This window comes from Filicampus tigris, chromosome 22, assembly GCF_054856515.1.
Source record: "Filicampus tigris isolate MCC_2025a chromosome 22, RoL_Ftig_1.0, whole genome shotgun sequence".
Taxonomy (NCBI): domain Eukaryota; kingdom Metazoa; phylum Chordata; class Actinopteri; order Syngnathiformes; family Syngnathidae; genus Filicampus; species Filicampus tigris.
The window spans coordinates 4,326,038-4,351,186 of record NC_141238.1 but is presented as its reverse complement, the minus strand read 5'-3'; the positions used below and the strand labels follow the sequence as shown (position 1 = coordinate 4,351,186).

The window sequence follows — 25,149 nt, the reverse complement described above, 5'->3', positions numbered from 1 at the left end:
CATTTTTTTTTTTGCATTAAGCCACGTTGTAGGCCGTGCAACTCTGTTCAACCAATTTGGAGACTTTTAGAATGATTTCTCTGACAGTCATAGGGAGTCTTTTGTCCTGTTATAAACTGCTTTAAATGCTGTGCGAGCAGCACAAATGTATCCAAACTTCATCTTTTTTTTTTTTTTTCTTCCTCTTGCCAAACGCACCATTAGTCCCACCTGGGGTCAAATACTGTAACTGTGTGGACCCTTCAGCCACGGTTGCAAATGACTCAGCTGGGGATTTCCCCTCCCGGCTGCGTGACGGGTTATTTTTCACTCACATTTTTTGGGCGGGAGCTGCATGAGGGATAAACTGCGCAAAGCGCCTTGACGGGCCTGTAATAAATAACAGCGCTTTTGGTTCGAGTCCAGCACCAGCAACGCAGAAACGAACTGACTGTAGTCATGAAAGAAAGTAGACCAAGCCCTGCTGCAAAAGTAATTGACACACCCACATAAAAAGGTTTGTAATTGCATGTCGATGCCACAAGATGGCAGCAAAGCACTCTTTTTTTTTTCTAAATGGAGCTCCTTCTCTAACTTGCACATAGTTCTTAAGGTCAAAAATGTAAGAAGATTACACCAAATATCTGTACTTTGCTTATTTAGTTTTTCTTTTTACTGATAATGACGGAATCATTTCAGAGTCTGTAATTTTTTTTTTTTTTTTTACAGGACTGTATCTACTTTCTAAGTACTTTATCTGGATTTTCCGCCTCTGCCAATATACGAGTGATCATATTAAATCTGATTTCCAATGAGACGGCGGAACTTTTCTCTCATCTCATTGTCAGTAGGGGCGGGCTGGTAGATGGACGAGTTGGGGCGCGTTGGGAGAAGCCCGGGAAGACAATTAATCACTCAGGAGAGGCAACCACCCGAGGGCCAGGGGCAGCAAAGCGCAAACCGTGAGTGGAATAGTTGATGAGGGCACGCGAGAGATGATATGGCTGCTGCATGAAGAGTAGGTGGGAGAAAACAAATGGAGATGCCAAATGAAGGGTGGCAAAAAAAAAAAAAAAGAGGACTGTCGAAAAGTTGACTTTACCTTCATTCATCGACATCCAAACGTACCCGCCACTTAAAGGTGACATACTGTGTCAAATTATCGACGGTATTTTTCATTCTGCTCGTTCTCCCGTGATTCCATTGCTAGGTCAAGCTAATGTTGTGGCGAGAAAGAGGAGCGCCGGCGTCCTCACACTAAAACCGCAGGCAGGGGTTCCCGTGTTTCTTTTGATCTCCAACAAGAAAAAGTGAAATTGACAAGCAAAGAGCAAACGTCAAGTGCAAGGAGAAGCAACAGAAGCGCAGGACCCAAATAGACTCCGAGCTAATGACAGAAATCTCATGGAGGCGAGACAGCTCCGAGAGGCCGGGCGGGCGAGGAGCTGACACCCAAGGACTGATGTGACGGATGATTGGCGAGACGAGCGAGATCGAGAATGGCAGATGAAACGGGGAACGCGGGCGACGCGTGCAGTGACCTTATACCGGATAAGAACTTGCTTCGGTCTTGGCTGCGAGTGGACCCGAATGCAAACGATGACAAAATAGAGAGACAACATCGAAAAACTACAGAAAGATGTTTGAGCATTTTTCAGATATCCTGGATACACAGCTTGAGCACTATGCGCTAGTATGCTAGCATACTAGGTAAAAACAAAAACAAATCAGTCCATCCATCCATTTTTTTTAAATTACATTTATGCCCAGAGTTGCCGGTGTGGTTGAGCCGATCCCAGTTGCTCCAAACTAAACCAAAATAAAATAAAACCAATTCGAAAGAACAAAAAAAAAAAAAAAAATACCAAAACCAAAGCAAATCAAACCAACAGCAAAGTAAAGCAAACCCCGAAAGAAAACAAAAACGGACACTAACCAAACCAAAACTCCAAATCCCAAAACACAACAAAGCCACAACCTAAAAAAAAAAATACAATAAAAAAGAAAGCAAACCAAGAAAAGAAAACCAAAAAAAAAAACAAAAAAACAAAATGCAAACGAATCGAAAACCCCCAAAATATGAATAATAAACTAAAATGCTGTATTTGTTAAATAAGGCTTTTGAGCTTTGTGGAGCTAGCAAACTCAAGACGGATGCAAAAACTCCAGTTTGATGTTATCATGCAGTTTCTATCTATCATGTGGCCCTAACCCAGTTACTATGGTAACAATCTTTTCACAACAACAGCATTCATCACGCAACCGCGCAGTCGCTCCATTTTGAGAACGGCATTTCAACGACTTGAGCAGAGGTCAACCAACGCGAGTCACAAATCAAGCAACATGAATTCTCAACTCAACTAAAGCGTATTTATCTCTCCGGCCGGCGAGTTGCCGCCGCTAGACTCCCCGCTGTCCTACGCGCTCGCAGCCAGAAACCCGTCGGCTTTGTGCGCAAGTAGTTGGCTGAGCAAAAGTGCCATTCCTTTGTCTTCTCCGCTCCTAAAAGATGCTCGTGACTGCCGCGCCACGTGTGGGTGGATTACCTTATAGCTATTACCATGCAGTTAGGCAAAACACAGATATCCACATTATGGTGATAGATGTGATACGGGAGACAAGGTGGTGTGGGGTTTTTATGGTGGGCCGTAAATATGTTCAGCGGTTGGCCATTATCATATTTCAGGAACGGCGGAAACGCCGCTGGAAGGCAGCGATAGCGTCGCGCGACAACATGGATTAAGATAAATAGCTGATTGTTACAAACCTAACTGCGATGATGGGATGTAAACCGAGTACGCATTTTCACGATACGAGCCGACTAGTGGGGGTGTATGCAACATATTATTGTGAGGCAAACTTGGGGGGGTTTACTTCCCCTTTTAGTCCACTAGCCTGAAGCTAACAAACAATGCAAAATGCCATGGATGGGCTTAAGCGATAGAAATTTGAAAATAAACAGCAGAGCAAAACAAGTACACAAATAACATGACACTTACAGGTATATATTCTTTATCCTCTACAAAGCGCGACTATTATTATTAAGTCTGTATCATACTGCCCCCAAGTGGCCAAAGGTGCGTGATACATAAGCAGCAGTAAAATATCCATTGAATTAAAGTAAAACGTGTCAAAATGGGTACATTCTTGACATTCTATTTAATTAATGATGTCATGACTATATGTTTGGAATTGCGTGGAAAATTGAGGATATTCACAGGCGCACTTGTCGCAAAAAGAGTTAAATGTCGCATATGGGCTTGTGTGCTCGCGTCTGCCTTGGTGACGTCACGCATGAATTTGCGGCACTTTAGTCTCCAAAGAAGATAACTAAATGCAAAATGAAATAGAAGGACAGTAATATACGAATAAATGCTTCTTTGCTAATAAATCTGATGACACTGTTAATGAGCCCGAGGCAGTTGATCTAACGAGGAGTCATGTGGTTTGAAATCAATATGTATGTACCATTTGATCGATCACTATTCAATATCACCATCACATTTGCATTTTAACTCAAGTGCGTGCAAAATGTTCTTTCCAGAAAAGCTCCTGAGAGTTGACTAATTAACTCGAATTGTTGCGACAAATTGTTAACATTTATTTAAAAGTTGTAGTCGCGTAAACTATCAAAATGTTTACGCTCACGAGCCGCATGGGATTGTGGGAAACAGAGTTTACCAACATTTGTTTCCAGGTTACAATACAGTTCACGATATCGTCTTCAGGCGCGACGCTGTCGCCCTCTCCTGGCCACTACGAGAAATGCTTTCGGTGAGAACGTCCAGGAATCTAAAACAGATACAGTATACGAGCCGTATTTCGATTTGTGCCAGGCGCTGTATTCTATTTTTTCGTTTTAGAATTAAAAATAGAAAATAAAACCGTTTTTCAGACTTTTTCCTTACTCGTTCCAGACACCAAAATAGAAAATTAAGCCGTATTTCAACGTTAGTGTTTGTCTTTTCAAATGATAATCAAATAACAAGTCGTTTTCCCATTTTTCATATCTGCTTCCAAACATAATATCCAACGACCGAAAGAGACACGGACCGATTACGTTACTTTTTCATTCTAAATATTGTAATGCATGAAAAAAAATGAAAACGCAAAAATGGTCTAAATACCAGAAAAGGGTCCATGTGTTCTTTTTGTCTGTTCAATTTTCCCGGAGCTGTATGCGTTTATCATCCCAGCGACGACAAGCCATGGAAAGAACAAAGAGAAGAAACAAAATTAGACATAAAAAGTGCTCTGCTGCTGCCACCATGAGGGGCACAAAGAACACCACAATCCCACAGTTTCGTTTTCATGCACTTCTTTAATAGATCAGTTTCTCATATTCACAACAAATACATTAAGCTCTTTCTCCTTATGATACAGCCTTAAATAGTTTTTTTTTTCTTTTACACGCAACCGTTCTGAAAATGTCATTTTTTTGGGGGACATTTTAAAGTTTGTTACATGTGTAGTTCTCCCATGCTTTTCCTAGCAAATCGGCAGGATTTTTTGTTTTTTCCCTTTGTACACTATTTACAGATGAAGAGGGAGAAATGAACAAAACAAGCAAACGGGTTTAAAGACATGATAGTTCGGCTGAAAAGAATCAGTTGGCGTTTTGAAAGGTGCAGGCAGCAAAGACAAAAGGAGGACAAGAAGGACCAGGAAAAGTACACCAACTTCCACAATGGACGTCGCTTTTAGGCAATTTATAGGCGCTCTCATTCCTAAAATTAATGTTATACAGTGTGAATTTACGGAGCAGATTTAAGTGGCAAGAGGTAAGATGACAATAAAAAAAAAAAAAAAGACGCTGTGATATGCTGACTTTGACAAGAAACCCACGTTTTCAGTCAATTCTTTTGAAATTCGAACATCAAGAAGCAAACAAAAAAGAACAACAATTGAAACCCTACGGAAATGTAGTTGACACTTTTACAATGCTATTGCCGTTTAAAGAGTGTTTGCTGACAACCAAGTTAAAAGCAGAATGTCCACAAAATAAAAGGGGTGTACCTTCTGATTTTTTTCTTTTTTTCCCATTTAAAACCATCTTATATTTTTTTTGTGTTGAATATCACGTTGATCTTGCCAATTATTTTTTTTTAACAGATTGAAAAAAAAAATGGAGATACATTCTTTTACATTGGCAAGCCATTCTTTGCTGGGTTTTACAGTTTCTAACATTAAACAAAAACAACAACAAAAAACACACACAATTTGGTGATACGTGCTTTTCATTTGTAGTCGCCCTATGATGCATGTCCAAATTTTTGTTCTAGTTTTGGGGGGAGGTATTTAATGAAACCATTTTCCTTATACACAACATTGACCGTCCAAAGAAATCAGATTTTGTTTTTAATTTTTTTGTGGGTTCATTATTTAAAAAAAACGTGACATGCTTTAAATTAGACAACTACCATCTAATTAACACTTGCCCGGCAAGACTGTCAAATAAAAAGCAAGTATCACATTTTTCCAACTCTCTTTTTCTCTTTTAAGCCCCAAAACACCCTCTCCCCACAAAAAAAAAAAAAATGTGAATACATTTTTTTTCATTGGAAAACAACATGCAACCAAAGTTCACCTCATAATAATAATTGATTTTTTCCCCCCAATTTTGACACTCAAATTGTTAATTTTTTGTGTTTAGCTTAAAGTGGTTGATAAGCATGTATGTCCCTTTTTGTCAACCCCCCAAAAACTTTGGCAATGATGTTTTTCAATGGGGCTGCGCATTTTTTGGAGTGGCAAATAACCACTACTAACCAAAGTTCGTGTGAAACATGGACTGTACATCAGACACAATTAAATAACTATTGTAAAAGGAGCTGCCAGGAAGTGAAAAGCGAAGCATAATCGTTCATGAACGCTTACGGTAGCAACAATACGCCTCGTATCCAAAACAACCAAAAATCGCGAGCTCAGCTCTCTTCACTTTGGACACACGTGACTAAATTAAAGCGGGCTGACAGAAAAAAAAATCTTAGCATCGGGTCCTGCGGATGCTAAGCATGTGAGGCCACCGGCTACTGCAATGTGCTTTGTCAATTCCGGACAAAAAAAAACAATATTAATAATAATAATAATAATAACAATAATAATAACACACACACACACAAAAAGGCAAGTCGCTCATTTGCTTCAATTAATTTCTACAAAGTGCAATGTCTAGAAGTCACAGACTTGGCAAGAAAGCTTCCAAATAATTCTGTAAATTAGCTTGTAAAACATAAACGACAAATAAATACTGCTGGTCTGTACAGAAAAAGGCAAAAAAAAAAAAACAGCAACAAAAAAACACACATCCTGGAATGAATTCATGTTAATGTGACCGAAAGAGCCGTCTGTCTTAAATACACAACACTTGAGAGGCTCGCCGGTCCTTTCATCGAATGACACCGGAGCCCGTTTAGTCGAGCTGCTTTAAGAAGTGGGATCCGGACCAGAGTGCAATATTAAAGCCACGTAACGCACCAAAAAAAAAAAAAGGGAACGGAAAACAATGACATGCACAAAATGTGCTCCTCAACACAGTACTTTGAAAATCGAAATCCATCCAAAAAAAAAAAAAAATTAAGATACTGAGTAACAACAGCTTCCACATATCGACTGTTCAGTGCTTCAAAAATGGAATGTGGATCCCACTTCTCTCACCCCCCCCCAAAAAAAGTTGTCATTCCATCACCAGCAAAAGGTTTTGTTGCTTCTATCACCCCAAACGAGATTTTATGGCCAAGAAATGATGTGTCGCTTTCATTGCCTTCCCAAAAAGTTTTCGCTTCAATCACCCATAAAATGTTGTCCGCTTCGACTGACGAAAAAGTTTGGTGCATCTAAGGCAAAAAACAAAAATTCACTCCGATAGCCCAAAAGTCAGTTCTATCGCAATTTATCGCTTTTTTTTTTTGCAGCTTTCATCACCCAAAAAGTTGTCACATTTATCGTCAAAAAACTTGTTCCTGCTATTAAAAAAATAGCTTGAATAGCAAAAAAAATTGCTTCTATCGACAAAAAAAGTCAGTCGCTTCAATCGCCAAAAATGTGACGTAGCTTCTAGCGTCCAAAAAAGCTTGTTGCTTTTTTCGCTAAAAACATTTCCGTTGCTACTGTCACCCAAAAAAAAAAAAAAAAACGTTTTAGTCGCTTCTATCTTCAAAAAAGATGCATTGCTTCTACCGTCCCCAAAAAATATTTTACCGCTTCTATCGTCACAATAGCTTCTTATCGCAAAATGGCGAGCTTCGACCACCCACACACAAAAAAAAAAAGAAGCTATATTTTGGTTGCTGTCGTCTCATGTGATGAAGCCGTTGTAACCTGTCAAAATGGTCTCAGACGTGATTTTGACAAGTGGAAGGTCAGGCGGAAAAGGGGGAAAGGCAAAAAGCATCACACTTTGCTTGCTGCTGGATGGAAAGTTCTCTCCAAAAACCCGAACCTCTAGCACGCGCTAGTTAAAGTCGTTAGCATGACAAACCTGGAGCTATATATAGAAAAACTAGCTTTCAAGTCATAGTTGGGGAGGCGGTGTCCCCCCCCGCTTCTCGGCTCATGTGACGAGCCTGCAAGCGCCCGGCAGAGGGCCGCCCCCTGCAGGCCTTTCTTTCAAAGTGGCAGCCGAAGCCGCTCGGCCTCTTCCTTCCGCGTCGCATCCCGTCACCATTTTCTTCGGCGGGCCGGTCCGCCACGGAAGTTTGCCCCGCCTCCAAATGGTTTTGGTATGTATATGTCTTCGTGCTTGGTTTTCTTGACCATTTATGATTTTTTTTTTTGTTGTTGTTGTTTTGGTATGTTTTGACTCCCCCCCCACCACCCCCCGATTCGGTTTGCCGGTCACTTTGGCAAGTTGCCCAATGGACGGCTTTGAAGTTGGAAGGAATCTCGTCGTTGGAAGAGGAAGAAAACGGCACATTCGTTTAAGACTACATTTGAGTTGTTTTTTTTTTTTTGTTTTTTTGTGTGTTTTTTTTTTTCCAGTGATGAATTAATCCACGGCAAGGACGGGAGGACTTTCGGAGCAGTGACGAGGGATGGGCTGGTGAGATGCACAGCACTTACTTGAAGGCTGAAAACTCCCCTGGGGGAATAAATAAATCCATGAAGATAAAAGTGAAAAAAAAAAAAAAAAAAGAAACGGCCACGCGCAAGCCGAAAGGCTCGCCGCAAGAATCCAACGAGGCCTGAGGCCTGAGAGAAATCCGAGACCTACCGTAGCCTCCCGCCTGGATGGGGGTTTTGGGCGAGGCGCAGGCGTATAAGCTGAAGTCTTCCGTCTGAAAGCCCGCTCGGTTTAACGAAGGCTCCGAGGCGCTGCGGTGGATTTTGGGTAACGAGCGAGCCAGCAGCTCGATGGAGGCCAAGATCTGAAAACAATCGCAGTCACGTGCTTATTAACAAGTTTTTCTGAACTCACGTCGCATACAAAAAGGACTCACAGGCTCAGGTAGTAATAATAATAATAATAATAATAATTCTAGGAGGAATTCTCACCTGAGGGAAGAGGGGTCGCTCCTCTCTCTTCTTCTTCAAGCAGTCAGCCATTAGTCTCTTCATGGCCTTTGGGCAGTTGCTGCGCACCTTGCTGAGGTCGGGCGACAGGTAACCTCGGCCCACCATGAATATGATCTGCGCATCATTTGCAAAATACAGTTATGACAGCTGCACATGTGCCAATTTTCCCCGACTGCTAAACACTACATTTTCTCCCATTAAGGAAAAATAAAATCAAGCGTTTCCAATAGGGATGTAACGATTCACTCAAGCCCCGATTCGATTCGATTTTCAGTTCCCCATTTTCGATTTTTAAAAAATTGCTACCGTGCAAGCACATCATTTGATCTCCACATTCTAAATGAAAATGAAAAAACGCCTCAAGACACCATTTTCGAGACGAATTTCATCACCGCAATTTTTCGATTCCTCGAATCGATTCGTCGCGGCAAATCGATTTTCGATTCATCGTTCCAGCCCCAGTTTCCAATGTACAAAAGAGCACAGCCAGCATCTCGCCTGATCTCTGTTGTTGATGTTGGAGTAGGGCAGCGCTCCCGACATGAGTTCATACAGCACAATGCCGAAGGCGTAGACGTCGGACTGGAAGCTGTACGGATTCTTGTCCTGCAGTCGGATCACCTCCGGAGCCTTGAGGACCACGCATCGCTTTGAGTGGGGCCACGGCAAACAACGGGGCGTGGGCGTCCGTTTCAAAGGCACTCACCATCCACAGAATGGAGCCCGACAACTGCTCAAACTGGTGCGAGCCGCTCCAGCGGGACTTGACCGTGGCCAGGCCAAAGTCGCCAATCTTCACCGTCAGATCCTCATGGAGGAAAATATCTGCGCAAGATTGTTTTTAAGGAAACGTCTGCGCCGCACTTGCATCACACAGATGGTTAACTCGCACCTGCCGCGGTGTGCAACAGGCCCCCCTGGCATCTGAATTTTGGCCTGTTTTACTGCCGCTTCTCCACTCTTCCCGATCTCCATATACCCATTGTTCATTTACAACAAAGAAATCACATTTGGTCATCCATCTCTGGCGGCGACGTTTGGTACTAACGCTGTATGTTAGGGCTGCTCGATTATGAAAAATATATCAAATCATGGTTATTTTGGTCGTAATTGAAATCGGGATTATTCAAACGATCATGTATTTTTTTGGCACACAACAAGAAAATGAACGTATAAAATACAAAGGCAAGTCATTCCTTTGAAACACTCTAATTAAAGTTCCTTTTGGCCCAAACAAAATGTATAAAATGTATTCTCATTTTTTCTTAAAGGTGCTCATGTATGATTGACTTTTGTAAACCAACAGTGAGTTGGATATAAATGAATATTAATAATCATTTTTTTTAACAACTGCGCCAATTTTGTAATCATGGCGCGTCATAATCGTAACTGAATTTCGATTCGCGTATGAGATTGACTTTTTGAGCTATCTTTCTATGAATGTTCTGATTCTTTATGTGCACCGCTGACATCCAGCAAGGAAGATCAAGCAAAATACGGCTCCTTTAAAAGATACTGTTGCTCTTCAGATCACGGTGGATGATGGACTTGGCGTGCAGGTAACTAAGGAGGAATAAAAAATGAGCTTGACGCCTCATTTGTAAGTCAAGCCACCCTCCCATAAAAAAAAATAAAAATAAAATTAAAAAAAAGTTTTGAGAAGACGGGGGTGCGCTTACTCCATGCCCTGAGCGGTCTGCCTGGCGATGTCGATGAGCTTGATCATTTCAAACTTGGTCTCGATGATGTGCAGGTGGTGGTACAGGCTGGAGCCTTCGCACCACTGCGTCACGATGGCCAGCTGAGGCTTGGTGGTGTAGCCCATGAACAACAGGATGTTGACATGGCGCGTTTTCCTACGGCACACGCAAAGGCGCCACCGTAAAAGGGTGTCGGCCGTTTTGTGTGTGCGGAGGAAAAACTGTGTGGGAGGTTACCTGAGGACTCCCACTTCGTTCTTGAAGGCCTGAAGCTGCTGAGGTGTCGGCGCGGTAACGTTCAACATCTTCACTGCCACGTCACCTTAAAGGGTGATGAATCCATTTATTTAATGAAGCGATTTTTTTTTTTTTTTTTTTTAAATCAGAGCAATCCATTTTTCACCTATAGATAAATATGTATAGCATAACTAGCATAAATGTTTTCCAATGTCATTTGCTTTTTTTTTTTTTTTTTTGCAAAAAGGGCGAGAAATTGTTAAAATCTATACTCTCGTTCGCTGACACCCACGTCACTCACCAGTCTAGGCCCTGCCTTTTGAAACCGTGAGTCAGAAGTGGACAAAAAAAATAAAATAAAAATAAAAATAACACCTGCACGTCGTGTTGGGCGTTACACTGCAAATGACATTTTCATCCGATCAATCAATGGGATGATCGGCAAAATACAAAAGTCGAAAAATACACCGAATGCACGTGCGGGCGAGCCGTTGGAAAAAAACCACAATCATAAGGTAAGCAGAGCTGCATTATAACAGCGCGAGCACCAAATCCTACCATGCCACTTTCCTTTGAAGACAGTCCCAAAGGAGCCGGAGCCTATCCTCTGACCCAGCGTGATCTGCCCCTCGGGGATTTCCCAGTCGTCGCTGGAGTCCCTCCTCCCCAGCGTTTTCTGTCGCACATGACACGGTCGGCGGCGAGATGCGTTGAAATGCAGACGGGACGTTCCCGTTTCACGCCGGGACCCACCATCTTATTGCGGTCCTCGGACGACGACGACGACTTGCGCTCCCTCTGCGGGCACGGCGACTTCTGGGGAACCTTGACGTTGGTCAGGGAGCCGGGGAGCGAGGCGGGAGGAGTCGCCGACAGTCCGGCGGTGGAGCCTGAAGCGGGGCGGGGGGTGAGAAAAGGGGGAAAGAGAGGGAGGCGGAAAGGTAACTAACTTCGAACGATGGGGAGTTGGAATCGATCGAGCGATTGTTGACATGCAGGGGAGAGGTGAGGGGATGCTTGGTTGGATGGCGTTACGGTGAAGCCCCCCCCCCCCCCCTTTGGCGCCATCCGATGGCACATTGGTGTCAAGGAAGTATGTTGACAAAAAAACAAACAAAAAAAAAAAAACAATTTGGGGGTTTTGTCGTTCATTGATTTAATTTCCAGAAATACATAAAAAGGTACAAATGGGTTTATTAAGAAGATATGTGTTATTATGTGTGCATTCATTGAATATAAAAAAAATAAAAAATACATAAAATGGTGACTGTTGTGGAACATTTGGAGAAATATTTTTATTTTTTTATTTATATATATTTTTTTCACTAATTATTTTCCATTTTTCCTTTAATTGAAACAAATGCACAAAGAACGTATGCTTTTGTCAATTACTTGTTGCGAGTTATTCTTCGCAAAATGTTGAATTTAAAATCACATCTACATAAAGTAGATCCAAATGTCGTACGATATTGAGGCACATCGTTCCGGAAATATGAGTTTATCGAGTTATGACAGCAATTAGCCGATCCTTGTGAAAATATGAAAATGTCACCAAAAATCCCGATTGCCGACTGGAACCATTGCACTTGTTGTGAACTTACCTGTTTTAATCTTTATATGATAATACGTTTTGATGTTATTCTAAAAATAACTGCAGACGGTTTGAGGGACAGTGGTGGTAAAAGAAAAGGGGAGGGGGCGCGGGATCACACAGCGAATGAGACACGGGGGGGGGCTGGTGTTTGCGTATGCAGCGAGGCGGTGGTGGTGAAAGTGAAGGTGGCGAGTGGGTGGGGTGGGGGGGGGGGGTTGGAGGGGGGGGGGGGTCACGAGAACACACAGAGGGCCTGCTGACTACCTCGGAACACGGGCTCGGGCTCAAAATCAAACACTATGTCATTGGGGTAGGAGTATAGGAGGGGACTCGAGGTCCGTGTTCGGTGCTTCCTCAAGCAGCGGGCAGGGTGGGTCGGGGGGGCTGCGGGGGCAAAGAGAGACAGACAGACCATCACTGCTACTCACTCACCCTGCCCCTCTCCACTCAAGCTAAAGCGGGCCCAAATCCAAAGCATGTCACATCAAGCGCCTTTCGATCCACTTGAAGAAACTCAACATGTGAAAATTGCTTACTGCTGTGTGCCGTTTTTAACTCATTAAAATCGTATATAATTGGAGAAACCATTTTTTTTTTTTTTTTTTAATCAAAACAACTGCCTTGTGGATCAATAAAGAAATATATTTTATTATTATTAATAGGGCTGTCAGAGTTAAAGCATTAACTGTGGAGATTAATTAAAATTTCATAACGCAGTAAAAAAAAAAAAAAAAGTTAACTCAGTTAACTCTGATTGACTTGCTCACGGTGCAGCCAAACTTTGAGGAGGGTCACGGTCGCAAAGGCGGACTTTTACGGAGTTTCACTTGAAAAAAGTTGCTCGGCGGCTCATTGGCGAAATCCAAAATAATTTGCACACTTTGCACAGCCAAATTCAAATACCATATTAGTTGGACGTCTTTGGTGTAGCGTTCAACAGTTGTGTTTTCCCGGAAAAGAACCAAGGTTCAAAGAACGCTATTAGAACAGTCTTTGAATCCAAATATACTTTACATTTTTTTCCCCATATTAATTCCAAGATTTTACTCGAGTTTTGTAAAAAAAATGTTGTTAAAAAAATGCGATTAATCGCGATCAATTAGGGAAATTATTTTTGCGATTAATTAGTTTAAAAAATTGAATCGGTTGACAGCACTGATTATTAATAATAAACACACAATTTAAAAAATATATTCACATCATACTCTTGTGGGCAAAAAAAACCCCAAAAACGTTTCTTTTAGCCAAATCCAGATGATATGACATCACAGCTCATTTATTACTATTATTATTATTATTTTTTTTTTTTTTTTTACATGCTTAAATGCTCATAATGGAGGGCAAAATGGTCTCCCATGTATTTAAAGTAACTAAATGGGAGCTTGAGCTGGGCAAGCAATTCAAAAAAAGGAAAAATGACGTCCGCTAACATGAATATTCACCGTTGTCCTTGCAGGAATATGAGCACTGACTCCAAAGTTTCTAGGGTCTTCACACGCACACACATATACACACACACACATACACACACACACGCACACACATAAGACCAGAGTGCACGCAGACACGCGGGATGGTGGGAAATAAAAAAGGCCACAAAATGGAGGGAAGATCCTTACCGCCATCCGACCTCACTAGTCCCTGATCTCGGATCAAGTCCTTGAAAGAAAAAAAAAAAAAGAAAACAAAAAAAAAAAGGAATTATTATCATTATGATGCCCATTTCGGAAGTTGATCGCTCACGTCGATGTTGACAGGCTCGATGGTGTTGATATGGACGTTGGGGGCGGAGGACGAGCGGTCCCTCTGGCCAAACTGGTTGCGGTGATCCTCCTCGGCGGGCCGGAAACTGGGCGGGATGGGGATGGACTTGGACGGCGACAACGCGGCGTGGCACACCGACCTGACGGGCAGAGCGCGCCGAGCCGCCCGTTTTAGCGCGAGCGGAAACGGCCGACGCCCGAGCCGAACGGGGGAGGGGGGGGGGGGTTGCTCACCCGGCCGAGTCGGACGGGGGGAGCGACGGGCAGGCTTCGGACACGGGGGTGGTCCCCTCGGACGAGACCTCCTCCTGGGTGAAAGGGTGATGCTCGAAGAACTTGGACACCAGCAACAAGCTGTGCGGGGTGACGTTGACAACAACAACAACAACAAAAAATACGATTCGTCCGATTGTGGGTTCCGGACGGCCGCTTCTAAACGGGACTCTTTGGCGCGTGCGACTTACTCGAGCTGGTCGTAGTTGACGCACATGAGGGGGACCTCGGTGCTGCAGCGCTGGTGGAACTTGTAGCCGCACGTCTGGCAGCGGAAGCCCTGGAAAAGCAGCTTCCTGCAGAAGTCGCAGAAGGCCAGCGTGAAGAAGGTCTTCCTCACCTGGAGACCAAAGAGCAGTCACACTTCGGACCATTTTTCTCAATCTATTTGATTTGTACTTAAGTATCGGTGCCTGGTATCGGCGGCCTCCACGAGCGCCGTGAAAATAAGGTTGCGGTATCGGTACTTAAAGCGGAAGTCAACCCAAACATATTTTTTTTCTAGAGTATGTTCTATACAAGCCCACTAGTTGAAATAGGGATTCATTTTGCGTTTGCGGGATATAAATTAAGCAGCAAGATGCACTCGTTTTGAGCCATCTCCGGGGGCGGCCATTTTGTCTTCTGTCGACTGAAAATGACATCACAAGTGCTCACAACGACCAATCGCGGGCTCAGATTCAGAAAACAGGTCAGCCGTGAGTGGGCGCTGTGAGCAGTTGTGATGTCGGTTTCAGTCGACGGCAGACAAAAATGGCCGCCCCCAAAAAAGGCCCCAAACGAGTGCATTAACTCTTATTCCACAAACGCAAAATGATCAGAATGCCGTGTTTCAACTCGTGGGCCTGCTGGGAACATATTCTAAAAAAATATATATGTTTGGGTTGACTTTCGCTTTAAGTATCGGTGCCTGGTATCGGCAGCCTCCACGAGCACCGTAAAATAAGGTTACGGTATCGGTACTTAAATATTATTAATGATATTAATCTGACTGGATGAGTGCTACTCACAAAGTTGTGCGTGGTGAGCGGCACATTCTCCAAGACTTCCACGTGCAACTCTTCCCCCGTCAGCCAGGAAATATCCGTATCCCAACCGATAGGCTTCTTCTCTCTGATGTACATATTCAAAGAAAAGTCTACTTCTTCGGCTTCAACCTCTCAAATAAAAAAAATTAAAAAAAAAAAAAAAAAAAAAAGCTAAATCGGCGCAAACGCACAAATTGAAATGAGACCACCTTTTGTCATTCCCTCATTGTTTGCAGCACACTCACCCGTCCTGTATCCTGTAGACGCCGCAGCACTCCGGGATGAGTCCCCGCATCATCAGCGCCTTCTTGAGCGAGTCTCGCACCGTCATCCCACACCGGGCGGGGACCTGAACGCCGACAGGGAAGCATCCCAGCCTTAGTTTCGGGTCCTCAAAGCACGCGCGTACTTGTGCGCTCCTATGACGCAATAGCCCCATTCGCCAATTTAACAGAAATAAACTGAACCGAAAGACAGTGGCCCCTGAACGCACCTTTAAGGGGGCGTGGCCTAGTGAGCGACATTCAGAGCCATCTTTTTGTTTTCCTCGTGAATATTAAAAAAAATTTTAAAAAAAACTTCAATATGTAAATGAGCTTTACTCCAATTGGGTGCAGGGGCGGAGCCAGAACGTGGCTGATGGGTGGGCCTGACAAACTGAATCGTACGAAGTTCTGATCTTCCTTAACAAACCACAATCATGCCATTCTTAATATTCAATCAAATAATTAAAAAAAAACACACAAAAAAAAAAACAACGGAACACAAATTCAAAAATAATTGACTAAAAATGTTAAAGTATATATTTTTTGTATGAATCTCACTGGGTGGGCAGTCTGTCAGGCCCACCCATAGCTCCGCCCCCGACCGGGTGTGTGCGTTTGTAGCCTCAAATGACCAGTGAGCACACACCACCGTTCTCTGCTTATTGGGCAGGAAGACTCGGACGATGGGCTTCTGCGGCGAGCGCGGGTTGCTGCGGCCGCCGTCCGCCGGTTTCTGGAGGACGGCCAGCGTGTTGGGCGCCGAGGGCGGGCAGCCTCCCGTCTTGACCTCCGGGAGGGCCGGCGCGGGCGTGGGCGAGCAGGAGAAGTCCGCGCCGTTGCCCGTGGCCTCCAGCAGCTGCTGCTCCCTCTGCTGCAGGGCGTCCAGCTTACTGGTGTACTCCTCGTAGGCCTGTGAGGGGAAGAAGAGCGGAGGGCGGGCTTAAGTGACGTCCCTGAGCTTTCCGTGTGGCCAAAGCAAACCGCTCTCACCTCAAGGTAGATGGAGGGAGGATTGTGTTCTCCTCCGAACTTGTCCAGAAGAGCCTCTAAGTGTTCTTGTGTCAACTTGATCATCTGTTTGATGTTCCAGATCTGTCGGGGGACAAAACACCATGGGTTTTTGCTGACTTTGGAATAAGGCGGGGAGGTTGTGTGCACCTTGCTTTTGTCGATGAAAAAAAATCTTCGACGATACGGTGATTGGAAAGCAGATATCCATTCATGACATTCGGGACATCGCCCACAACCGATCTGCGGTCATTCGCCCGAGAGAATGTAATGACATCATCGGTTTTCAGGCTTCCCCTTCGCAAAACTCAGCGAGTAATTGACGAGTCCCCCCAAAAAGGTTTGTAATTGCCTCGAGATGTCACAGAATGGCGGCAAAGCACTTTGTCTATTCGACAAGGCTACGGCCTCACTAAATGAAGCGCTTCACGTTACTTCAGTATAGTTGCTTGGCACCAATACGCCACCAGATGGCGCCAAAGCAATATTACTACATTGCATGGCTTTGGTCTGAGCAAGAAAACTGCAAATAATACGAAAAAAGAGAACAACAGCTGTATCAGACATTATAGTTTACTTTTATATATACTTTATGCGTATTTGTGTTCAAATAACTAAACTGTTTAAAAAAAGCAACTTTTTTTTAAATACGGTCATTTCATAACCTGGATTCTATCTCCCCTAATAAACAAGAGGTTCAGTCTATTTGCAAACATTTTTTTTTTTTGTGTACAAAATGTTCTAGCCTCCATACCTAATAAAATCTACAACCTTTTAAAGAAAATAACCAGCTCCTGAAATGGTGTTTTTGTAAAGTCGCCCCCCTCCAAAAAAAACACCTACCTTGAAAAAAAAACAGCATACAGCGCACAATAAGCATCCCTAGACCATAACAAAAATAAACCTTTCTATTCTATTCTGTCTTCATTCAAAACTATCCGCAAGTTGATGCAATTCAATAAACTGCGATACAGATATAGAAAGCTAGAGACGCAAACTATATTACGTGCGGCGCTAGCACATGATAATGCTTCACACTTAAAAAAGGCTGAAGGGTGAACTATGACTCAATGGGATGTCGAAAAGACGGCTATTTCCTGATATTGCTCTTATCTTCCCTACTTTCAGGAACTGTATCAGATGCTGGCTGTTTCCATCGCTAGGCCGTTTAAAGGAAACCGAAAAGTGTCAATTAAAACAAACTAAAAGTGATCATGAAAAAAAAAAAAAAAAAAAAAATCAATGATGTTCAAATATGTGCCACACTTTGAAAATCGCTAATTCCAATTACGTCGTCGATAGTTAAGGGCATTTGGCTAATTTCATGTCATGTTTTCAATTGCGCAGGTCGGCATGGATGGAGCTCAGCTTTCCATAGCCATCATCCTATCACAATTCTTTCAACAGGAGTCTAAAAACATGCTGAAATCAACAATCGGTTCATCACAATCAACCAATTCTTCACATGAAATCCTTTGACAGCATAACAATTCTTACAGGCAGAGTGAAATGATTGAAAATAAATGTCATGAAACATAAAGGGTAAGCAGAGCTGCATTGAGCTTTGTTGGCTGCGCCAATTGGAATTAGTCACTGATAAGCAACACATATTTCATTAGAGGTGTGAGTAGTCATGAGGGGATCTTGATTGCCGATGTGTACGCAAGTGCTTTAAACCAAATCTAATATTTTTTAACACATCAATTTTTTGTACTACTTGACCTGATCGCAGTCGCTTTTTTTTTTTTGGGTGCACACGGTGGGGAGTTGCGTGGTTTGCTGGGGAAACCATAACTTAGCCCGTGACAAAAATAAGTTCTTGCTGCAGACCACCACTCACATTCACTCCTATTTAGAGGCTTTAATTGACTTAATATGTTGGTTTTTAGACTATGGGATGGAAATTTGAATCAGCAACGTCAAAACTGTAAGGCACAGTGCTGCCTTTAAATGTAACGTATGTATGTATACAAAATATTTTGGGATGGGAATTAACAGACTAGGGTTGATTTATGTGCAGAGGCCTGCGCGGTCAAGTGTGTGCGTGTTTTTTTTTTTTTGGGGGGGGGGGGGGGGGGGTGATGTCCGTTATACGTATAAAAGTGACCTGTGCAGCTGCATTATACTTGAACACGACTCGAGCTAGCATCCATTCCCCGACCACCATCAGCCCCCGGTGGGTCTCTCCGCCGCGGAGCGCGAGCCTTGCACGCCCCCGGCAAAAGCGCCGTTAATTGCCCGTCTTTATCGTGTCAACAGCGGCGTGCGTTGTGTGCCGCGGCGGCGCGGCGCTGCAGTGAGAGCCGTCGGAATAAAGCGAGCAAGGCCCCGAGTAAACACCGACTCCTCCGAATAAAAGCTCCCCGTCCAGCTGCCGCATGTTGCCGTCTAACGCAAGCCGAGGGGCCCGGGAGCTACCGCCTCGTCGGTTCTGATCGCCGCCCGCCCCTTGCGCCGCATCCCCCGCCATCCGCGGAGCAGCCGGTGTTTCCTGAACATTTCCATCCAATTAGCCCCGCTCGGAGCCCCGTTCCCCGTGCCCACTTTGCCTCCCTCCCTCCCCCTCCGCCGCTACCATCGCACCGCTGCCGTAAAGCGCCTACCTCCTCGTCTTGCGGACCTCCGGGGATCCCCGGCGTGCAGGAGGGCTCCAGTGCGGCGCCGAGCTCCTCGAGGCCCCGCTCCCCGCCCGGTTGCCGCTCTGAGGTGTCTCCGTTAAAGACGGGCGGTGGGGACTCGGCGCTGCTCAACGCCGCCATTTTAAAGTGTGAGAGAAAGTGAGTGGAAAATAAGAGAGACAAGCGCAGTGGCGCCGTTGCGGACGTAGGGGGTGACAGAGGACAGACTTGGGCAGGCTGCAAACCGTCACACGCACGCGCACACACAACACGCGTATGCAAGACACAACAAACATGATTTACACTTTACAGACGCGCGCAAAGACAAACACGCGACAGACCTAAAAAAATGCACGCAAATGATAGACACGCGCACACTGTAACAGCATATGCACAAAACGCACACGATACAGATGCACAACGTGCACATTCGAAACACACTTTCGACACAAACACGCTGACAATGCCACACACAAAAAACTTATTCAAAGCACATGCAACAAGCAATTTACACGCACATGAATAAATATGATGGTTCAAGTGCTAAAAAAAAAACACACGCTCGGATGCACACCAGTAATACTTTTATTTATTTTTTTCCTGTGATAATTTCAACACTCATCAACATTCCATCTGCAGTCAACAAAAATCTTTCCATATGCGAAACTTAAATGCAACACAATAAGAATAAGATACAGACTACAAACAGCAATTGTTAACACATCTCAAGTGACGATCATCCACAGTGGCAGGGTATGAAGCCCACTCAAGTTGTGAATATGACGAAGATCGTATTGGACGGTCGATCATAAAAGCCTCTCAACGGTCCCAGTTTCAAAGTGGCGATGCGGAAATGTCGTGGCTCACTTCTTCTTGGTCGCTCTCTTCCCTTCTCCTTTCTTTGGTACGCCTTTTCCTCTCAGCTTCCTCAGGCGGCGCATCTCCTCCTTGAAATCCTCATGCTCGTCCCTGCAAGCAAGTAGCAAAACACATTCAAACATGCACATGCAAACTCATCCTACATTACCATTAAAAATAAAAGTCGTACATAGGTTTTGATTTTGTTAAAAAAAATACACATAAAGTGTACATGCGCAAAGACTCTCCTAACTTCTACATATCACCCAGGTTAAACTTAGGTCCTCCCCAAAATACAAAGCTGTCTCTCAGTTGCTTTGGTGCCATAAAGTGGCATCACAGGTGTCACAAACACAGTGACTAGGTGCAGATAAGTGGGAGTTTACCATTCGCTATCAAAATTACCTGAACAGTCCCATGAACCTGAGCTTCTGGGTCATGGCGTAGTAGATCTTGTGCTGCGGGTACCAGTCGTACACCTCCTTCCTCTTGGCCATGGGAGGCTCCTGGAAAAGGCGCACCACCTTCATCGACTTGGAGTCCGTCGTACGTACGACATCCCCGAAGATTTGAGCACTCAGTCTGGCCATGCGCAGTGCATAGTTGGACACGCTGGCCATGACGGCTTCGTAAGGAGGAGGAAAGGGCCATGTTATAAATGATATATTTAAAAAAGATTCATAAGGGACACTTTCTTCTTACAATAGCCGCCGAAACATGCAACAAATATTACTTTGTTAATACAATTTATTAAAGTACTACACAATGCATGTGGCGATACTACAAAATTTAACCTAGAACCACGCTGATACGTGCTTGATGAAAACATGGTGAATTGAGCACGCACACTCGATAATAGGTGCACATGACATCGTCATTCTTACCTTAATCACAAGGCCGTATAAAAAATCCACAGCTAGTTAAACTCGTGCACACAAATAAAGCCTCATAAAACATCTATAAATTTCATTTTATACAGTAAACAAAATACGTGTTTTGATAGCACCTAACCTTCACCACACTGGCAACACTTCCGTGTTCCGTCTGGTTCTGAGCAGTGATTGGATAGTTGCTTTTACTTCCGGGTATAAAATAAACGTGTCATAATGCCTCCTCTTATATGTGTTAATTTAACTTAATGTAGGTTCTTAAGATACCATGGAAATAATCATACGTTCTAATTAAAATTACACATAAAGGGCATTTTATTGTACAGTATTTTGTGTCAAAGCGAGTCCGTCACTATTAACCTCTCCGACTGTCTAATTTGTTGGAACAAAAGTTCCGATTCTTGATAAGCTTTCCCAAACGTTCGAATTAAGGGCGGAGTCCATTCATATTTATTCATGTATTTATTTATTGCTTGCCTCGGTGTTGTGGATTTTCTTTTTTTAAGTGTGTGGATTTTGTGTGGATTTTTTAAATGCGTGGATTTAGAGCGACTCAAAATCGACACAAACTGTGTTTCCCCTTTTGAACGTTAGGGAGCGCTAGATGACAGAAAACGACCATATTCAGGTAATTTATATCTAGCCACAAGCCAGGAGAGGCGAACATCCACCACTCATATAAAATACTTAATACCATCATAATTCAGTGGACATAAAATTTTTTTAAATATAGATAGGTATTCGTACTACTGCTACACCTTGATTTAGCTAATAATCAAAGCAAAATGATTATTTTCCAACTTGATGATTAGCAAGACCACGAGCATTGTTGTTTTTGGTCACCAGGGAGCAGCATAACATCAAGTGACACGAGTTACTTATTAATGGCATTAAAAAAAAATAATACTGTATATCTTTTACAATGAAATAACCAAATAAAAGATTGACGCAGATCCATACAGAATATCCTTCATAAATCCTTCCTATAATGTTTTCATTCTCTTATTTGACACAGGTATGATAGCTGTTTTAGAGACTCCATAGATTAAAATCCTTCTCAAATTGATATACATATCGCCCTAGCATAATTTGAATAATTGCTAAATCCTTGTTGCATGGTATTATTTAGCTATATGGCACTCAATTGAACATTTGTCACTCCAGGAAGCTTGAAATAGTTCAACATAGTAAGTAGATGTTTTATTTTATTTTTTGCTTGTATACAAAGCAGAAGCGCTTTTGGGTCCTATTTAGCACATGAAGGGGGATAAAAAACAGACCCAAAAAAACCCAACAACAACAACAACAAAAACACTTATTTTCGTTTTCTCCTTCACGTATATTAGGGGATTACTTATCACTTTATTATTGCCTGGGAGGCTATTCATACATTCTGGAATGATTCTCCTAACTCATGAGGATTTCATATGTGTGCATGGCAAATTAACAGTAGGCTATGGAAGTGCTAATAAAGTATTTCGTTTTTGAGGGCATGTGGTATTTTGAATGGTTCAGTCCGAGCCTCGTGCAGTTAGCCAACATGCTCGTGCGGACAGATGGGCGTTGATTGGTCGGCAGGGCGGACGTACGGGCCCGCTCTGGAGCATCTGCCGTCATCCCGTCATCAGACGTGCTTCAGGGGGTGGGGGGTGGACGGGGGGGGTGGGGGAGACGCTTTGCTGACTCAACGGGCTGATCCCTCCACATTCTACCGGAGCTCTTCCCCCGCCCCCCGCCGCCACTCGGTCACAGCAGGTCTGTGCATTCGCATTCTTCTGCACCCTTTGTCCTTAATGAGTGTTAATGACGTTTTCTAATTGTGCGCGTGTTATGTTGCCGAGACAGATGCACGCTGCAGATCCTGCTGCTGCTGCTGCTGCTGCTCAGATGAGATAAGCGTCCTCTTCGTGCTGCAGGAGAAGAAGGACGCAAGAGGAGGGTTGGAGAAAGCGCCGGATTTAAGGGATTATTATTATTTTTTTTTATTATTATTTTTGCCGCTGCTCCCCCCAATTTTTTTTTTTTAAATCACCCATCCCCCCCCCCCCCCACCCCCAAAAAAAAATCGTGGATCGCGAGGAGGTGATGTGAGCCGGACCCAAGCGAGACCAGGGTGGAATCCGCAGAGGAGCTGTCCGTCCGTCGTGGTGCTGATGCGGCTGTGAGGCGAGCATGGCTGCCGGGAAGTTGCTGCTCTACGCCGGTCTCGCTCTGTCTCTCTGCGCCTTGGGCATGCTTGCCGTGGCGATGTGCTCCGACCACTGGTACGAGACCGACGCCAGGCGCTACAAGGAGCGCTGCCAGAGCTTCTCGAGCCGCCGCAAGGACCCGGGCTTCATCTACATCCCCAACAACAGCCTGCCGCTGCGGGCCGGCCGGAGCGCCGCGACCCGCTGGGAGGAGAAGCTGCTCCTGGCCCGCAACCGGCGGCAGCTGTTCGCCATGAGCGCCGCCGACGAGTGCAACAGGCAGTACAACTCCACCAACATGGGGCTGTGGAGGAAATGCCACCGGCTGGGCTTCGACCAGGGAATCGAAGATCTCATCCGGAAAGGTAGGAATCCAATCAAGAGCTGAAATGCTGCCTGTCCCTGCCTGCGGCGACGTGGTGACATTTATTTATTAAGGGGCGAATCAATTAGCCTGCCCGTGTGCCTGATTGTTTATTTCACAGTTTCCCGACCTTTATTGAGCGAAGCAGTGGCGGTCTTACCTTGAATTAAACCCCGGTCCCCCACACACACCAATGAAAAACACAGGAGTGGCCCCGCTACTTTCTTTAAAATATATACGGAATCATAACAATTAAGAAAAGAGCATCAGCAACGTATGACAAGGATTAAAATACAAGTTCAAAAACACAGAGGTGCTTTAAGATGCAAGCCATCCAGCGCTATGTAAAGGCAAGAAATATTAATCATTTCACAACAAGCAGCAGTTTGGCACATACTGAGACAGTCTTACAACAACAACAACAACAAAAAACATCAATATATTTATTGTTAAGTTACTGCAGCTTTGTATTGAAATGAAGTTGGCTTAAAAGCTAACAGCGCAAAACGCCATATACAGGCTAACAAATAGCATTGGTGTCGCAGTGTTATAAGTTTTTAAGCAATGGATATTTGAACACAAAAGCTGAGCAACGCATATATTCATTATCCTCTGCAAAGAACGATTAATATGACTGCGCCTTACTGAGAGTCGGCGCATCGAGTGCAACAAGAGAAACACAATCACAGGTATATTCAACTAAAGGGCACACTGATTGTCTCGCTATTATACAACCTGATTGTTGGCATGCCATTTTTCCCCCCCAGCTGCCCTGGACAGCTCAAGTTGTAGTTGAAATGGTGCTCGCCCGACCTTTCAACTGCAAATAATGACATAATCACGTCAGGGTGCCTGCCAGCTCCTCCACTCAGCACATCACTATAAAAAAAAAAAAAAAAAAAGTGTGGAAAGCGCTTTTCCTAATGGACCTGAATTGCCATTTTCTGCCACACACAAGTCTACCATTATACGTACATGACTTGAATGCTCCTTACCTCCCCCCAGGGAGACGTACTACACATTTTTCGCAGTTTAATAACAGTGACAGGCCACTGTCAAAAGGATGGAGAATTATACTAGACTTTACAGCAGTGGTTCTAAAACTGGGCTCTGGGGTGCACCGAGGGTTCCATGAAATGATGTCATATAGTCAATGGGGACCGGCTTTTAATAAGAAAACTACAACTCTTTGCTATTCTACTTCATGAAAACATACAGCAATGACACTATTATCTAAAGAATGAAACTATTTTTGCCACATTTTCTCCCCCTGCAATTCAATGGACATTGTGCTGCTCCCCCTGGTGTGTAATATTAGTCACGTTTCGCAAAAGAGAAAGAAAATATGCCTGTGAGTATTGCTATGATGCCTATCTACATATCCGGGTTATGACGCTGCGACACCAGCGATATTCATTAGCTCATCTATGGCGTTTTACATTGTTGTTAGCATTAAGCTAAAGCGACTTTATTGAGCAAAGCTATGTGGTTGTTTTAAATACATAAATCCCTTTGATTAGCTTGACACCTTTGCAATATTAATACTTTCCCCCTAATTTGCCTGGATTTGACTGCCAATCTTTTGATTCCACAAATCAAGACTTTGGCAGAGATCCGTGCGATGCTGAATGTACTGAATCTAGTGCAGTCGGTGCTGGAAGGAATGCTCGTGAATCACGATGAGTCGCATCGATTATTCATTTATGATTCCTGTTGGTGAAGACGATGGGAATTTTTTTAATTCTTTTTTTTTTTTTTTCCCTTTTTCTCAAGTCGAGCCAAAACAAATGTCGAAATCTCCCTGCGGGTGCTAATGCTACAGAGGCAGCCTGTGTGTTGTTAAGAGGACAGGAAGCAGCGCTGTGGTT

The 25,149-nt window shown here is 43.8% G+C and overlaps 3 protein-coding genes across 5 annotated transcripts in view; 1 reads left to right on the top strand and 2 right to left on the bottom strand.

Annotated features, from left to right (window-relative positions):
• Positions 1-4,280: 4,280 nt before the first annotated feature.
• On the bottom strand, positions 4,281-19,149 carry braf (B-Raf proto-oncogene, serine/threonine kinase). Of its 2 annotated transcripts, XM_086022314.1 has the most exons (20): positions 18,966-19,149; positions 16,345-16,446; positions 16,001-16,264; positions 15,334-15,437; positions 15,071-15,173; positions 14,252-14,400; positions 14,022-14,141; positions 13,768-13,927; positions 13,644-13,683; positions 12,289-12,408; positions 11,184-11,320; positions 10,989-11,106; positions 10,431-10,515; positions 10,173-10,349; positions 10,010-10,056; positions 9,200-9,318; positions 8,992-9,123; positions 8,473-8,607; positions 8,192-8,345; positions 4,281-8,059 (listed from the first exon to the last, which is right to left on the bottom strand). In XM_086022314.1, exons 1-20 carry the CDS (start codon positions 19,119-19,121, stop codon positions 8,037-8,039), a joined length of 2,445 nt encoding a protein of 814 aa, XP_085878440.1. In that variant the 5' UTR covers positions 19,122-19,149; the 3' UTR covers positions 4,281-8,036. The 2 variants fall into 2 exon arrangements, with proteins under 2 accessions (XP_085878440.1, XP_085878441.1); XM_086022315.1 differs by lacking the exon at positions 12,289-12,408 and having other exon boundaries at positions 18,966-19,148.
• A 398-nt stretch (positions 19,150-19,547) lies between these two features.
• Positions 19,548-20,900, bottom strand: mrps33 (mitochondrial ribosomal protein S33). The gene is made up of 3 exons (XM_086022457.1): positions 20,723-20,900; positions 20,244-20,463; positions 19,548-19,949 (listed from the first exon to the last, which is right to left on the bottom strand). The coding sequence occupies exons 2-3, from the start codon at positions 20,456-20,458 to the stop codon at positions 19,844-19,846; spliced, it is 321 nt and encodes a 106-aa protein (XP_085878583.1). The 5' UTR covers positions 20,459-20,463; positions 20,723-20,900; the 3' UTR covers positions 19,548-19,843.
• A 1,387-nt stretch (positions 20,901-22,287) lies between these two features.
• Positions 22,288-25,149, top strand: part of tmem178bb (transmembrane protein 178Bb) — a 54,030-nt gene continuing 51,168 nt past the window's right edge. Inside the window, exons 1-2 of one of the 2 annotated variants that reach the window (XM_086022823.1) lie at positions 22,288-22,483; positions 22,574-23,282. In XM_086022823.1, coding sequence (XP_085878949.1) covers positions 22,901-23,282 — 382 coding nt within the window. In that variant the 5' untranslated portion in view covers positions 22,288-22,483; positions 22,574-22,900. Of the gene's footprint in view, positions 23,283-25,149 lie in introns of both variants that reach the window. The other variant, XM_086022824.1, reaches the window with a different exon arrangement.

Coding starts and splice junctions, on each gene's coding strand:
- mrps33 (XM_086022457.1), bottom strand. CDS start 20,458: ATGGCCAGCGTGTCCAACTATGCACTGCGCATGGCCAGACTGAGTGCT. Junction 19,950..20,243: donor AGGTTCATGGGACTGTTCAG/GTAATTTTGATA, acceptor ACTTGCTTGCAG/GGACGAGCATGAGGATTTCA.
- braf (XM_086022314.1), bottom strand. CDS start 19,121: ATGGCGGCGTTGAGCAGCGCCGAGTCCCCACCGCCCGTCTTTAACGGA. Junction 14,142..14,251: donor GTCAACTACGACCAGCTCGA/GTAAGTCGCACG, acceptor CACCCCGCACAG/CTTGTTGCTGGTGTCCAAGT. Junction 8,060..8,191: donor CATCCAGGCGGGAGGCTACG/GTAGGTCTCGGA, acceptor TTATTCCCCCAG/GGGAGTTTTCAGCCTTCAAG.